Here is a 17,123-nt window from a genome sequence, read left to right as displayed (position 1 = left end):
CCTCTTAGAAGACCACAAGAATGTAGTAGTCCTCTTCCAATGGGAATCTCACTGTCTAGCCTCAAGGCAAATCAGCACAGCCCAGCATGGGTCTATCTGCACAAGTAAATCCACATCCATGTCCATCAGCCTTGGCTGTTAAGCATGAGACAGATCAGCAGGCCTCATGGACCAAACCTGGCAACATAGGAAAAGGGAATGGGTCTCTTGCATACCAAAACAGGTGAGGCCATAGACACGCTATTCAAGATATGCACAACTGTCAAGAAGATGGGTTTTGTAAAACAAGCTTACCCAACCCTTCCATTCAAAATCTGTTGGATAAATCATCAGGTCTCCACCTCCTTTGTGAATCCAGGTACAAGGGGGGTTCAGAGAATAATACCTTGATTTTCTTGGATAAGGAGGTTATTGGCAGCTTATCAATGCCCTGTCAAATTTTTGCAGCCTCAATCAATGGCTACTGAGATGTATTTTGCAAGCAGTTCTCCTCAGACATTACTTAGACACTGCAGATTATTTTTCCTATTGCAGAATACCGCTACCCATCACTTGAGAAGTGACAGGATAGAAGGAAAATCTTTCTTCTAATTCTCTAGAATCTGCAATGGTTAGTATTTGCATTCCATGGCCAATTAATGATGCCGGTACCTACCATTTAAATACATAATAACTGATACTCAAAGATAGCTTCTCATGTTTGCTTTGTTTTATGGAGACAGCCTTGCTCTGTATTCTCACTTTATGTCATTTGTTTCAAGAAACATGGCCTCTAACTGTAGCTGCTTTCTGACATGAAGGCTCAATAAAGTTCTTGTGGTTTTTCAGAAAGGATTTGCAACCCTACCCTTTCTTCTAAAAGGACTCCGCCGGTTGAGTAACTTTGATAGCCCTATGTCACTGCTGCTATACGATTAGAAAAAAAAAACTAGTTGGGAACATACATAAGGGAGGAGAGTGTAACATACAACCACACCTGTAGGTGGTAATCCATTGCCATTTACTGCAGCCTAATGCTGTTAAAGTGTCTCAAGGTCCTCTGCAGCAAGAGAGAGATTAAGTTTTGGTTCAACAGTCAGCGTCTGCAGAATACTTCATTTCTGTGATACATACATTTTGAAACCTCAGATCCCTAAATCCTGTTAAATCCTTTTCATGTGGATGTTATACTGTGACATTTGAGTTGCTGAATCTTATTTGTTCATTGTAAGAAGCACCTGTTGTTTAGGTTTCATTGGGACAGGGCAGGGGGGGGGGGAGAGATGCACATAAATTTAATAGTAAGCAAGAAAGAGAGAAATTAGAGCTTAAGTTTGAGATCAAATGTTATTTTTTCCCATTGTACACAAAGTAGTATTACAATGTTCCTTTAGTGCAAGCAAGAAAGTGGAAAAAATGTCACTTAAGACTGCTAGACAGGAATTAAACTTATGCCTTATGCTGTGTCTTTTGGATATCTTTAGCTAGACTTACTCTTTGCTTCTCTCTTTTACTCTGCGGTAATTCCATGAATTCACTAAGGAAGAAGTTCTGCTTCTAATGTTTTCCCAGGCAAGTCATTTGTAATGGATTTTATGTTCACATTTCCAGTTTGTGCTAGATTAGGGATGAAATGACCTTTCTCATTTGGTTCACTGAGATGTTGTGAACATTTCTTTCTACTTTCTATTGCATTTCAGCTCTGTTTCATTAATCCTGATCTCAACTTTTGACCGTGACTTTTTATAATCGGTGAATAGATTCTTGGCAGTTCATAGACTAAATGTGGTCCACAGACAGTTGTCCATGAGCATTCTGTTCAGTCCCGAACTGTTCTTGCCTCCTTTCAGGAAAGAGAAGTGCCTTCTCAAAATCTAACCCATTATGCTTAGTATATATTTCCTTTAAATTATTTCTTACCTGCCATTCTGGTTTTGAATTTTTTGATGCATGTTCTAATGGCCATACCTACATATGAGGGGAAAGCAATACGACAGCACATCTTGTGCTCTGCCTTGTGTCAGCAGTTGAATTGTGCTCCTGGGCCAGCCATTAGCACTGAGCAGTCTTGCCACATTTGCCCTTTCTATTTTAACTGTTCACTTTCTCTTCTAGCTTTCTGCTGAGTTCATAAGACCATGCTTAATACTTCTTGTCACTTATTTAGTACAGATATTCTCCAGGGGTATGTTATATTTCACTCTGACAGTTAGCAGTGTTATTAGGCTACAGAAATGTTGAAATCTCTTCCAATAACCATACAATCTGGGCACACTAAAGTATGTTTTGTGTTTATTGTTACTATATCTACTGTGAAATAAACTTGTCTCAATGAGCCCATTGGAGACCTCTACTTTCTCTTGGCTCCTGTCCTAATAAAGAGGATGGATGACTAGGGTACTTAACTTTGCATTTAGTATTATCAGTATATATTCCATTTTTTTATGAGATGGTGTGACAGTTTTTCTGCCAAGAAGTCTTAAAATCGAAATCAGGCAGCACTAAGCAGAAAGGAGATTCCAATTTGATGAGTAAGTTGTAGCAATAAGAATGGAAAATCTTAACTGATGATAGAACGCTCACAAAAGGAAGCGTGATAGTCCATTGCTGAGAGTGCATCTGCAATTATTGGCTATCTCATTGTTGCTGTTTTATTTCTGTTGTTCTTCACTTGTCATTTTAGCACCAGAGTGACACAAAAACAAATTCCAATCAAGGCTGTTTGTCAGTGCTTTGGCACGTAGGGGTGGAAAATGAATGTCTTCAAAATGGGGGCTTGGGAAAAATCATAGTAAATGATATTTGTAAATGTGTGAACTTGATTTGGACAGGCAATTATACAAAGCAAGCACCACTTGGAAAGGGTAAAAATTATAATTGCATACTTAGAACAACAGCCTACAATCCTGAGCCTCCTCAATTTCAGGAAGTCTTTGTATGTTGAACAAATTGTAACTACAAACTCTGAATCCATGTAAGTGGGCATTTATTTTTGTGTGATGAGAACATTCTTGGATACTAGTCCAATATTTTCTTTGTCTTTGTCTTATGTATTTGATATTTTTTGAGCTTAACAAACGAATATGTTATTGAAGGCTTTCATGGCCAGAATCACTGGGTTGATGTGAGTTTTCCCGGCTTTATGGCCATGTTCCAGAAGCATTATCTCCTGACCTTTTGCCCACATCTATGGCAGGTATCCTCAGAGGTTATGAGGTCTGAGTATGCCTGCCATAGATATGGGTGAAACATCCGGAGAGAATGCTTCTGGAACATGGCCATACAGCCCAGAAAACTCACAGCAACCTATTATCAAAACGATGTTGGTATAAAGCTGCATATGTCTTGTTATGATGTTATGTTATGATTAACAGGACCAGATGATCAAAGTAGGATCAAATTAAGAAGCAAAAGTCTTATATAATAATAATAAAACTTTATTTATATCCTGCCCCATCTCCCCATGGGGACTCAGGGCGGCTTATAAGATTGAATCTGAACTTTGTATGGAAATCGTTTCATGAAGCATTAAGACTGCACTGTACAGTCTGATATACCAGATACCCCATGTAACTCAAGACTGTCTAGCTCCTGAAGCAACTAAATTTTATCTCTGAGACCTCTCCTCTTCCAAAATATAATTAACAAATATTAATTAAAATATTCAGTTTAATTAAAAGGACAGTTACATTGTTTCCAAATTTATGAGGTAGTCACAACTTTTATTTTTCCCCTTACTCTTCGAGTTTTATAAGGAAAGTCCCTGAGGAACAGCTCAAACATTTGAGACACTGTATTTCATATGAATGTTATCACACTGCCATCTCATATCTCCTTTATTGGTATCTTCACTTCAGATAAGCACATATGCCTTTCACGTGGTCAAATCCATAACCAAATATCTGGAGCACTGAGAAGCCCTAAGGAGTCCAGATCACACAACTCCATATACAGCACCACATTTAGTCCACAGTTTCTCTAATTGAAAATGCTGTGTAACAGTGATAAGGAAACACTTTGGCCATGAGATTCAACTCAGCATACTGAAGATCCATTGCACTTTTTGAACAGTTCTGTACTTTTGACTTGACTATTGAGTAAAGCAGCTTGATGGATTACATTTGAATTTCTAACCTATCATAAATTTAGATAATATTGTCATTAAAAGAACACTCTACTTGTCCATAAAGCTGCCTCTGAAATAGAACACTTTTACCGTTCTTCAAGACTTATGGTTTTTTTCCAGAGCTGCTGAAGAAAATTATACCATAATTGGAGAATGACTAACTGTCAAAAATGTTTTCTGTGGGGGTGCTCTTTTTTTTTGTCTAGGGGATAGACGATAGTGTTCTCAGTCTATTTTCAGCATATCACAGACATTACAACAGTAGAAGAGCTAATGTGAACATGCAGTGAACCACTCTGAGCCAGGAGACCCCCAGGCAAATCGATTTAAATTCTCCCCCCTTTAGTACAGAGATAATGATGATATTGGCAACTATAAAATTTTTGCAAACATTGCTCAGACACTGTGCAAACTTCTTTAACTTAGTATCAGACTAGAATGAAATACCCATTGAAATTAAATTCTAAGACCTCAGTTTTGAACCTAAGTGTATAAAGAGACTACTGTGCTAGGCTAACACCTCTTCAGCTTATTAAAGCCCATTGATTAGAGCAGAAGAGATTTCAACTCTGTTCTTAGTAACCTGACTTCTATGTATTTAATGTGAATTTAATGGTGTGTTTTCCCCCCTGCTATTAAAACTGAATCACTTTTATTTGTCTGTTCTGTCACCATCTTATTTTTCTCTGAGATGATTGCATAGATTTGGCAGATTGGGCCCTAGCCTGTGCTAGAATAAATTGGTTAGGGTATTATATCCAATTGTTTTTGTATTGCATTATTTTTAATGTCGCAAGCTGCTTTAAGTGTCATTTAAGAGAGGAAAGCAGGATATAAGTCCCCCTGGGGAGATAGGGTGGGTTATAAATAAAGTGTTATTATTATTATTAATAATAATAATAACAACAACATAGTAATATTTCTGTTCATGGGTAAACACTGTTGTGTTTCATTTTATGTTAATTTATAAGACAACCTCATGTATATGTCAAAGACACATGTGGGAGCCAAAATTATGGATATTCATATGACCCATGGTTAAGTTGGGGATCATTCCACCAATGCCACTTCAGGGACCAGCCGCCATTTCCCAGCTCAGATATTCAAAAAGGCCAAAAGTTGCACAACTGAAGAGAGGGTACCTTTTGCCATGCTGCTCAGAGAAGGAATGGTTCCTTTCTTGATAAGCGTTAAGGTATAGTAATCACATTGGCCTATGGATAAGTCGGCTTTGTTTTTAATTTTTTTTTAGTAAAGTTCTAGACTTACATATGGATGTATAAGGTAAGTAATTTTAGCTGCACTCTTATTTTATATTTGACAAGTGATTTTTTTTTTCAATTCTGCTTCTGACGTATTCTTTGTTTGAGTCTTTTAGAATAGAGCTTATTTTGTATTCCCAAAGGTTTTGGCCTGCATGGCATTTAGTGGACTTTACAAATGTTGAGAAATAAGGGAGAATATATCTAATTGTTGAGGTACAGTTCCGACTGAATATAAAAGTGATGTATTTTTTAAATGCATTCTTTTTCCAGTTAATAGCTTCAAGGTGATCTATAAAATACCTTTAATGCATGTTATCGAACTCCTTTGTAAAAGTAGTAGAATATCTTACTGATTAAACTGGTACAGAATAATATGACTACCAATCAAACTTGGTGCCAGTCTCAATCTTAACCATCTTGAAGGTACAGATTGCCCTTGTGTAGCCAGCAACCTTCAAGAAAAAAGAATGGGTAGCTGCCAATAAACTGAAGAAGAGAAGCCAGCAGAATTAATTAGAAGCATAAATAGCCACATTCCTAGTTATAAATAAGCTGCTTCTGGAAGAAATTCATTAGTTGAACATTGTGCACATTTATACTCATTATAGGACCTTGTCTATTCTGAACAAATTAAAAGCTATTTTGTTGAATTACATGTTCCTAAATCATTTGGCACAAATTTCTAAAGCTTGGCTAAACAAAACATTCCATAAAACCAAATTTGGTAAATAGATTTTGAGCTAGTGAAATAGGCATTGAAATGACCTACATTTAAGTTTTGAAACTAAAGTTTTATAAGACTCAAAATACCTTCTAGATTTTAGGACAGAAAACAGTCTCATGTCTCTGCTGGACTTTGAACCATTATGTAATCCATTTAATCTTGGTGATCTCTTTAGGACCACACAACAGTAGTTTGGCCTGGGTCATCCTGTATGTATGTGTGCACAAAATATTTTACTAATTTATTGAGGTTCCCTAGTTAAGTGCATGAATCTCACTCACTCATAGAAGCCAGTACAGCGCCCTCTGAGCATATGGAACACAATATGAATGTTGAATACTCAGCTTGTGAGCCAGAATTGCTGTATGAACCCTAACCTTCAAGAACAATGGGACTGATTATAAATACTAGCTCAAGTGTGAATGTGATTGCATTTTTCACATGATGTTTTGCTGGTTCTATGATAGAAAACAATAGTACTGTCAGATATGCTGTGTGGACAAAAAGGTGTTGCCCTAAGTCAATACATAGCTATCCATAGCTTTATTTATATATATGGTAAAAGTGTAGTTTAAAAAATAAAACATTGATATAGAATATTAGCATTCCGCAGTCAGAATGTTTAGTTTGCATAGTTAGAATTAATGGCCGCCTCACTATTATCCCATCCTCTTTCTGCTTAGATTTTCATAGTGAAACACTGCAATTAACGGAAAGCATTTCATTTGTTACTCACTCCAAATATTGCAATATTTTTGTGTTCCATTTCTCAAATTATTTTTTTTAGTTTCCCCAATTCACACTTCTGACATTCTATGTTACCATTATACCTGCTATGTGTTGTGCATCTCCAGAATTTCCTTTTATCTTTGCCTCAAAGGAGCACATTGTCCCACTGTTACAGAAACTGAATACCACAGTGGGAGGAGCTGGTGTATTGTGGTATTGATGTTACATGTTTGTGTGTTTGTTTTGCTTTTCTATTTCACTCTATTCTCTATTTTCAAGGGGGGAAAATTGTCCAATCTTTTGGCTTCCCTGAGTCACATTGGAAGAAATTGTTTTGGGCTGCATCCATCGTAAAACTGAAGCCACACATGTGTACAAATAACAAGAATGTACCATGCTTGGCTGCTCTCTTCCTAGTACAGAATACATACACAATTCATTTTATGCAGAATTGCAGTAGTCGTCTTGCTCAATATTTTATTTGTTAATTTTAGCAATTTTTCATTTCTTCTGTCCCAACTGTTTGAAATTATAATGCACATTATCAATACTGTTCCAGTATTTGTGGACATAACATACTCTGATTGGCCATGTGAGGGGAAGTCATAGGGAGGAGGGAGCAAGCTTGTTTGCTGCTGCGCTGGAGACTAGGACACGGAACAATGGCTTCAAACTACAGGAAAGGAGATTCCACATGAGGAAGAACTTCATAACTGTGAGAGCTGTTCAGCAGTGGAACTCTCTACCTCAGAGTGTGGTGGAGGCTCCTTCTTTGGAGGCTTTTAAACAGAGGCTGGATGGCCATCTGATGGGTATGATTATTCCATTCTGATGGGTACAAAGTTTGCACTCAAGGACCACGCAATCAAGTTACAAAACAATTCACAATATTTTAAGTAAGTTTACAGTTTTGTGTTGGGACTTATTTGTAGTCATCCTGTGGTCCACAGGATGCAGGTGTACAAACCTGCTGTAAATGATATCTTTGTAACATCTTCACATGCTGCGTGTCTTCTAAAAATGACACATGTTTTTGCTAGCATTCCATATTGGCCAGTTATATAGAAACCCTTAATGACTTTTCTGACAGCTATAAAATGTTTATTTAAAGTTCCCAACATTACAGAGAACAGTGAAACAACTTCGTTCATTAATTTGGTAGAGGACACAAGCCAGGCAGATGACCGCTTTCCTGCTTCCATTCATTCTGTCATTTCTAGATAATTTAGTAAAGTGCTAGGGGTTATGCCAACAAAAAAGGATATATGAACTATACACCTTTGCAAGGTAACTGTGACTAAGATTCTCTGTATTCTCTGAGCCGGGAGTTTCCTTTCTTGTGACAACATTGCACAAGAATAAGAAAAGTATAAATGGTTTTTTTTAATGCAAACCTGTTAAAGTACAAACTTCATTGAATAAAACCTTCCCTTAGTTGTACAAACATCTGTGCTAGACTAGAGATTATTTTTCTTACTTTCAGATTCTTTGGAACCAATTATAGTCTGTAATTCCCAAATCAGTTGTACTTTCATCCTAAAATTGATATGCAACTCCCCCCTCTCATTTATTAACTTTCACTTGGGTTCCCTTTATCCATTTGCAAAAATGCCTTCCAACAGGCTTTTGATGTCTTTTTGGTGTTCTGTAGCACTACCAAAAGATCATTAACATTTGCAATTTTTTTTATCACCATACATTTGCGGATATTTTGTAATAGAGGTATTAGAACAAATATATAATGATTTGTAAGAATGGGGAAGTACAATAAGCTAATAATCTGTAGTCAAATCATGTTACGTTTTTAGCCGGAGCTCATTTTTAGCTCTGATTAACAAATTCTCATAAATTGTTGTATATACAAGAAGAAAATGAATAGGTAACCTGAGTCAATGTGTTTATCTACTCCTGGGTAGTTTCTACCATTTTAAACTCTTGTTCTTGCTGCATTTTGCTATCATGAGGAAAATAGACAATCATAGTTGAAGCTGTGGAATAGAATTGAAAACAGAACTGAAAATTGAACTGAAAAGTAATTTTGCTTTGAAATGTTTTGCAAATGTAGACATTAAGTGTGAAATGAATGCAGCTAATGACCATAGCAGGAAGAGTTATGCACCTGCTGATCAGAGGAATATTATTATAAATGAGGTTGATTTTTCCTGTTGACTACCTCATTCTTTCTCAATGTGGTCTCATTATTTTTCTATCATATGTCTGACCCTTTAGATATGAAGACTCAAGCATCAACATAATAAAAATATATTAACTTCTGTGGAGTTTTTCAGACATTTTCTGATTATATGAAACATATAGTTTTGTGTTTTCTCAAAAGGGGCTGCTTTTTTCCTTGCAAAAATAAAGATTTAATTTCCTATGATTTGTAGCTTTTCAAAATCAAAGCAGCCTTGCAACTACAGCTTATAGTAATTAAATATGTGTTCTTGGAATTTAAATTATGAAGTACGTTTCCATGAACAGTACATAATTATTGTAAGAGCATGTCCAAATGGAATTTACCATATATTCACGTATACAATGAAAAAAAATCAATAAAAAATCAACCCCAAAAATCTAGGTTGATTTAAGGTGCAGAATTCACCACCATGGGAAAATGGGAGTAGTACTAGCTCTTTGGTGCTTCCCCACCAGGACAGATAGAGTAGAGAGGTTCAGTTTTTCTTTTAGGTTTTCCCAGAATGGGCTAAGCTTTTATTTATTTATTTATTTATTAATGCACTTGTATACCGCTAATATCTCAGCCTAAATCGGCGACTCATTGCGGTTTACAACATTTAAAAACAATATTCAGTTAAAAGCATAAAACACATATACAGTACAAATTATTGGGCCACCAATAACAATCCTATGCATCTCATAACTGGAATCGTAATCCAAAATTCATCGTCCGTGTATAACCAATCCTTAGTCATCACAATTCGTTACAACGGATTAACCGAATGCTTGTTTAAACATCCATGTCTTCAATCTTTTCCGAAACACCATCAGCGAAGGGGCTGATCGTACCTCTATGGGGAGGGTGTTCCAAAGCCGGGGGGCCACCACAGAAAAGGCCCTATCTCTCGTCCCCGCCAGCCGAGCTTGAGAAGCAGGCGGGATCGAGAGCAGGGTCTCCCCGGAAGATCTCAAACTCCTGGTGGGTTCATAGGCAGAGATGCAGTCAGATAGGTAGCTTGGGCCGGAACCGTTTAGGGCTTTAAAGGCCAACGCCAGCACTTTGAATTCAGCCCGGTAGCAGATCGGTAGCCAGTGGAGTTGGCGCAACAGGGGGGTTGTATGCTCCCTGCGCTCCGCTCCTGTTAAAATCATGGCTGCCGAGCGTTGGACTAGTTGGAGCTTCCGAGCTGTCTTCAAAGGCAACCCCACGTAGAGAGCGTTGCAGTAGTCTAAACGGGATGTAACCAGAGCGTGGACAACCGTGGCCAAGTCAGACTTCCCAAGGTATGGGCGCAGCTGGCGCACAAGCTTTAGCTGTGCAAATGCTCCCCTGGTCACCGCCGAAACCTGGGGTTTCAGGCTCAGCGATGAGTCCAGGATCACACCCAAGCTGCGAACCTGCATCTTCAGGGGGAGTGTGGCCCCATCCAACACAGGCTGTAACCCTATGCCCTGTTCGGCCTTGCGACTGACCAGGAGTACCTCTGTCTTGTCTTATAAGCTTTTGCCACTCTACTCAGAAAAGGGGGTGATTCCTTTTTTATAAGAATGGAGGTGCAGTATTAACTCTTACCTAAAAAGCAGTACCTTCTTCTCCAAATAGACTACCTAAAAGTAGAGGGATTTTGATATGATCTGTGGATAAGTAGAGAGTAATTCTCATTGAAACCGCATTGAGTCGCCGAATTAGGCTGAAAAATGCGGTATAGAAATAAAGCAAATAAATAAATAATAAATAAAATAAATAATTCTGCGGGAGAGGGGCGCAATGCCACCACAATTTTCCCACCCAGGTTGAGCCATACAGGTCTTGACCTACACACCCCTGAACGGTTTGGGACCCTCCTACCTGCGCGACCGTATCTCCACCTACGAACCCATACAATCTCTTCGATCTTCCGGAGAGGCTCTTCTTTCGCTCCCACCCACATTGCAAGTGCGACTTGTGGGGACGAGAGGGAGGGCCTTCTCTGTGGTGGCCCCCCAGCTCTGGAACTCACTCCCCAGAGATATTAGGCAAGCCCCCACACTGGCAATCTTCAGGAGGAATCTGAAAACCTGGCTATTTCAATGTAAGTCACTCCCTGACCATATCTTGCACAAAATGTCCTTAGAAGCACTTTATTTTATGGTTTGTGCAATGAAATCCTTCCTCATTCTCAGGTCCCCCTCCTTACAATTTACACTGTCCTATATCCCAATGTTTTTTTTAAAAAAATTAAATTTTTAATCTGGCCTTGCCCAGTGAAATCTTGTGTGTTTTTAATACTTGGTTTTATATTGCTGTGTTGTATATTATATTGTTTTTGCATTTTTTTGTATTTTGTTTGGTTTTGTTTGGCTTTGTGTTATATTGTTTGTATTGTATTGATAGGCGTGGCCTCATGTAAGCCGCACCGAGTCCCCTTGGGGGAGATGAAGCGGGGTATAAATAAAGTATTATTATTATTATTATTATTATTATTATTATTATTGTGGAGAAAGTAGAAGGAGCCAATTTTTTTTTAGGTGCTCCCATGGTAGACTAAGCTTTTGCCTTTTATCCTTCTACTCAGAGAAAAAGATGGTTCCTTTTTTAATAAAAGATAATGTACAGTATAAGAATTGAGATACAGTACTTGCATTGATCCATGGATAAGTTGACCCAGGTTTTTAAGTTGACTTTTTAATCAAAATTTCTAGACTTATACATGGGTGTAGCTTACATATTTTCAAAATTATATTAATTGTGACATTGTTTGAGCTGTTTTACATTGTTTCTTTACATTTTAAATAATTAAATAGCTCATATTAGTCTTATTGGACTTTATTCATGCCATTCTAATATAGGGTGAGATATAAATGTTTTAATACATTTAATAAATATTTGGAGGATTGCAACATTCCCACACTTGGTTCAAACCTGAAAGTGGCAACTGTTATGGGAGTTAGGAAGCCTTTTGAAAAGCAGCATCCTTCCAAAAATTAATCAGCTTTTTTGTCCCAAACCTTGAATGACCACCCACTCCTACCCTAGCAATTTGTCATGGTCAGTTTCAGAGTTACTTCATTTAGGAAGTAAAAAGTGTCAAACTTACCTCCCACGCTTTAGGGGTGTTTGAGTCCTGCAAAAATGATCCTAAGAGTACATAAGCCCTTGTTCCCCCTTCTCCTTAGTTAAACAATGGTTTAATTTAATTTTTAAAAGTTACCAAAGAGCTTGGACACCATTCTATTGATATATCACACAAACAGTTGCCATCACACCTATACAGAACTAAAAGCTTGGTTGAACATTTAAAATGAACATTTAAAATAGAATCCTTGCTTAATCAAGGATTCTAACAATAATATTCATAAAAGATTTACAGTTCAGTGATTTGAGGTCTCTTAGACCTGAAACTGAGCCATCTCAGGTGTGCTTCTTGTAGGTGATTTTTCTGCTGCCATTTTTATATTTCTGAAACAGTTACCATCACACCTATACAGAACTAAAAGCTTGGTTGAACATTTAAAATGTATGTTTACTTAATCAAGGATTCTAACAATAATATTCGTAAAAAGATTTACAGTTCAGTGATTTGAGGTCTCTTAGACCTGAAACTGAACCATCTCAGGTGTGCTTCTTGTAGGTGATTTTTCTGCTGCCATGTTTATATTTTTGAAAGTCTTGGGGTTCCCCAAGCCTGCTGACATATGAATGATGTCATGAGTGGTCACTATTCATACTCCTAGCATCAGAAATAGAAGGAATAATTGAACAAAGCACTTTTTAAAGGGCAAAAGTTTGATGTTGTTTTAAAACTTTTTTCCCTTAAGGAGAGAAAATACAGGCAACAGGAATTACCAGTGTGCAGATCAATAAAATAGGAAATAAATTATTTTCCAAGTCTAAAAATGCACCTTCAGGAGGAGTAGTGAGGTATATTATAGAGATAATATACCTCACTTTGAGATAAATTATAGAGAAATTAAGCCAACTTGAACACTTTGAGTCTTCTAATGGAGAGAAAAAGCAGAGTATAAACAAACATAATGATAATAACAACAATAACCACGTTTTTGCAAACCATAAGAAGCTGACCATACAAAGAAATCTCTTTAGCAATCTGAGGTAAGCTCAACATCACATCACAGTAGTCTAAATCTATTAGAGATGTTTAAATTCAATATCCTGAGTTTCACTGGAAGAATCACCTGAATAGTTAGCAACAAATCTGACTGTTATTAATTTCGATTTGGAGGTATGTGCTCAAGAAGTGAAACTGGTGTATCTATCTTTAAATGAACAAAGAGTCTGTGTAAAATGGCAGGTACATTTTTTTTTAAAAAAAGAGAGCTTATAATGATTTTCTTTTTAGTGGGGTGACAGTCTGTTCCAAGATAACACAGGCTTAAGGAGCTGAAAGAAGCATGATTATTAAAGGCTAGTGGCTTCTCAGTTCATATAAATTGAATTCTTTCATAGGTTGAAGTGCTATGGAAATCTAGTGAAGAGTACAGAGCACTGAAATAAAATTAGCATGTAAAGTGATTTTATACATTCAGGCTTGTAGCCACTAACTTTGAATTTGAGAGAGAAATCCTATTACTTATCTTGTAAAAAAAGGTAATACTTAAATTCACCACTTGCTATCCTTGATATAAAGGTTCTGCATATGAATGATAGTTTTCTGTGGTTACTGAGAGATAGTGATTTATTGAATTGATGGTGATCTACCTCTATTCCCTTGCACCCTTATGTTTTTCTTACAGGATAACTGATTTGGGAAACATTAAAAGAAGATTGTATTTATCAACGATCCATAAGGAATTGTCTGTGACACCTCTACATGCAAAAATACCTCTGTTTATGATTAAGCGCAAAATTGTAAGTATTTTTCTTACTTTTCTTAGAATACAAGTTTACGGTCCCTGTTTCTCTTGGATTGCAACACTCCTTTATTTATAACAGGCATGGGCAAACTTCGGCCCTCTAGGTTTTTTGGAATTTGACTCTCACAATTCTTATGTGCAGATTTTTACCTTGACATCAGTCAAAGTAAGGAGTATCCAGAAGAGCTGTTGAATGTAGCAAGAGCAGGTTACTGGAATATCAGTGAAGAAGGAATTCAAATAATGCTGGAGCAAGTGAACAAGGCATGATAAAGCAACATGTTCTCAGCTTCAAACACTGAAGCAAAGTGTATTTGTATGCAGTGACATCTGGGAAACACTTTCACACATTCAGCTATTAAATGAAAAATCACTCCTGAGATGTCTTCATTGGAGCCTTGCTCTTCACCTTGGCTGGGCGCTGGTATCTTGCAGGTTCAGATGCCTTCTGGGACTGGGGCTCAAGGATAGGTCTGAACCCCTCTCTTCTGGGATGGGAGATAAATCCTCTCCTGAAGACACAGTCTCTGCTTTGATATTTTCAGAGGAAAGCTATCAAGAATGCCTTTGAGTTCTTCCTCTCCAGTGCAGACCTTTCTATCTAGGACATAACACTGTGACTCTCATTCTCTGAAAAGAACATCTCCAAGTGAGAGAGAAAGATATTTGTCTAATACCACTGTGCCAGCCTATTTGATATCTCTGATTACCACAGAGGATTGAAAAAGCAGCTAGCATTGTAATTTATTTATTTATTTACTTCATTTGTATACCGCCATTCTCAGCCCTAAGGCGACTCATAGCGGTTTACAACAAGCAAAAACAAGGCGAACAATCAAGGCAAAAATTCAATGCGGCATCAACAAGGTACTTAAAAACAGTTAACACAGAAACAAATTAAACAATTTAACAGTAATAAACATTCAGTGGCGTCTCATAACTAGAATCATGATCCAAACTCGTCAGTTGTAGTTCCATTTCCTGAAATTCATTGCACTGCTTATGGGCCATTACACTGCTTTAGGCCACTAGTCCATAAGGCTAGCAGAATGTTATGAAGGTCTCAAATGAAATGATGCCCCTTCCACACAGCTGAATAAAATCTCACCTTTTCTGCTTTGAACGGGAATATATTTAATTTATTTATTTGTTTGCCGTATTTATACCCCACCTTTTTCTACCCCAGCAGGGGGACTCAAAGCGGTTTACAATGACACATACATAGTGCCTCAGCAGATATAGTGGTATTTTTTGCCTTGATATTCTGGGTTATATGGCTGTGTGGAAGGGCCCTGTGTTAAGTCCTCAATTAAAAGATTTTCAACCTGACTAACCCATGTTTTGTGGAGCAAGAATCAGCTTTCTAATAGCTGAAGCAGGGTTCTTTTGCTTTTGTTAAATCAAAGTGCCTGTTATTTTTCTGTATAGTGTTGGCTTAACCTACACTTATTTTGCTTAACTTCATACCTTTTAAAATATTTTTATTCATGTTTATTAAATTTGATATGAACAAATGTGTTTATTGCATTTGATATGAACACAATTTTCTTTTAAAAAACAATACAACTAAAATTATGAAAACAATCAGCAAATACAAACACCTAAACTATAAAAATTGACTTCCGGCTTTTCTACTAGTGATATAGTTTTAAATTTATATGAACTCCCACTGATTCTATAAACTTTATAAATCATTGTGTTCCTTTGTTGTGAGCAAGAGTTAATTTTCAAACCTCACAAAAGTTATTCCAATCTTACTCTCCCTCAAAAATATAAGAAATGGCTCTCAGTCTTTCAAAAAGTAATTTGTTGACTTTTCTTTTATTAGCATAGTTAATCTATTTTTGCCATTGCAAATAGGTTTTGTATCCAGCTGTTCACCAAAGGGATCTCTACTCTTCCACAACCAAGCATAGAGTATTCTATTTGCCCTTCACAGTTGCTTTTGTCTGTTCCTCATCTGACCCGTTACCGTCTCTCCAAAATAGTTTTCTTCTATTTTTACCTTTCTACCACAAGTTTTAAATAGGTTGGGGAAGAATAGTTCTTTTAGCTGGGTCTACATAATTAATGGTTTTACATACCCTTTTTTTGGTACTGTTAATTTATTCCTAGGGGCAGATTAAAACAAAGAGCAATGCTAGAGAGCATTTCAAAAGTGGCAATACCAATTGCATTGTTCTGAAATTAATGTATGATAAACAACAGTAACTATTGTTTTTCTTTAAACTTTTGGTTAACATCCATTATGTTGCTCTTCAACAAGTCATTTCCCACATAAGTGTAGCAGTGTTTTCCATCAGCACATACTAACACTTATCAATGTTGTTTTGGCATATATACAATTTAGATAGTGTTTTTATTCTTTTAATATGACAATATGCTTACCATATGTAATTTATTTTGCTTTAAAGTACTGATTATGTTCTTGAAGCACATGTAGCAGTAGAGTATTGACAGATTTTCCCAAATTACTGCTGTTGTAGTGGTAAAGTAATATTAAAGTGTAGATTTAAGATGCAACTCACAACCAGTGAGTTAATTCCTTGTACCAACCCAATGGAGTCCCCAAATATCAAATCAATTGAGACCCTTGACTCTGCTCTCTCCATTCAGTTTTGTTTCTCCTGCCTATCCAAGCCAAGCTTTTAATTTCTCTCTCCCTCTATCACACTATTATTTTAATCAATCTCTCTTTAAGACTTAATTGGGTGATCTAAAATGATCTGCACAGTAAGTCGTGGCTTCTGTAGTTAGTGAATTAGTGAAAAAGAACCAGAAGCAGAAGGATTCGAAAGGTGACAAGGAAGATTTGCACTTGGCTTCTAAGAAAAGAAAGTGACAAGCAAAGAACAAAATTAATTTAATTAGCTCCCCCAGGACCACAAGCACGCAGGTCACAGAAGGCGAGAATGATACTCAGATTGGCACAAAAGGTCAGGTGACTGATGGTACAGGTGCCTCTGACTGTGTCAGAGTTCATAGTGAAGAAAATATTTATAGCATCAAGAGAAAGCAAAACTGGAGGCAGTTCTCATCAGTGTGAGATCATTGTAAAGCCAAAAGAATCTGATTTAGAACAAGCAGTTAAGGTATGTTAAAAATCAGAATAAGTAAAGCTTCAGTTTGTACTGGGGAAGTCTTCACATAGTAATAAGATGTCTGCAGAACTTCCTGCTGTCTTCTAAAAAATTCAGGTTTCAGCCATAGAGGTGGGACAGAACTTAGAAGAGTGAGCAGACAGTTGGGGAAGGTATTGCTGTGAGCA

General features: G+C 37.0%; 1 protein-coding gene across 2 annotated transcripts in view; it reads left to right on the top strand.

Annotated features, from left to right (window-relative positions):
* Positions 1–17,123, top strand: part of CFAP20DC (CFAP20 domain containing) — a 177,580-nt gene that overhangs the window by 27,137 nt on the left and 133,320 nt on the right. For both annotated transcript variants that reach the window (XM_067463435.1, XM_067463434.1), the window contains one exon: positions 13,736–13,850. In XM_067463435.1, the coding sequence (XP_067319536.1) occupies positions 13,736–13,850 (115 nt within the window). The remainder of the gene's footprint in view (positions 1–13,735; positions 13,851–17,123) is intronic.

The sequence above is a fragment of the Anolis sagrei genome, chromosome 2, assembly GCF_037176765.1.
Source record: "Anolis sagrei isolate rAnoSag1 chromosome 2, rAnoSag1.mat, whole genome shotgun sequence".
In the NCBI taxonomy this organism is placed as follows: Eukaryota; Metazoa; Chordata; class Lepidosauria; order Squamata; family Dactyloidae; genus Anolis; species Anolis sagrei.
The sequence above is the reverse complement of the archived record's forward strand: the minus strand, read 5'-3'. Positions and strand labels throughout refer to the sequence as shown.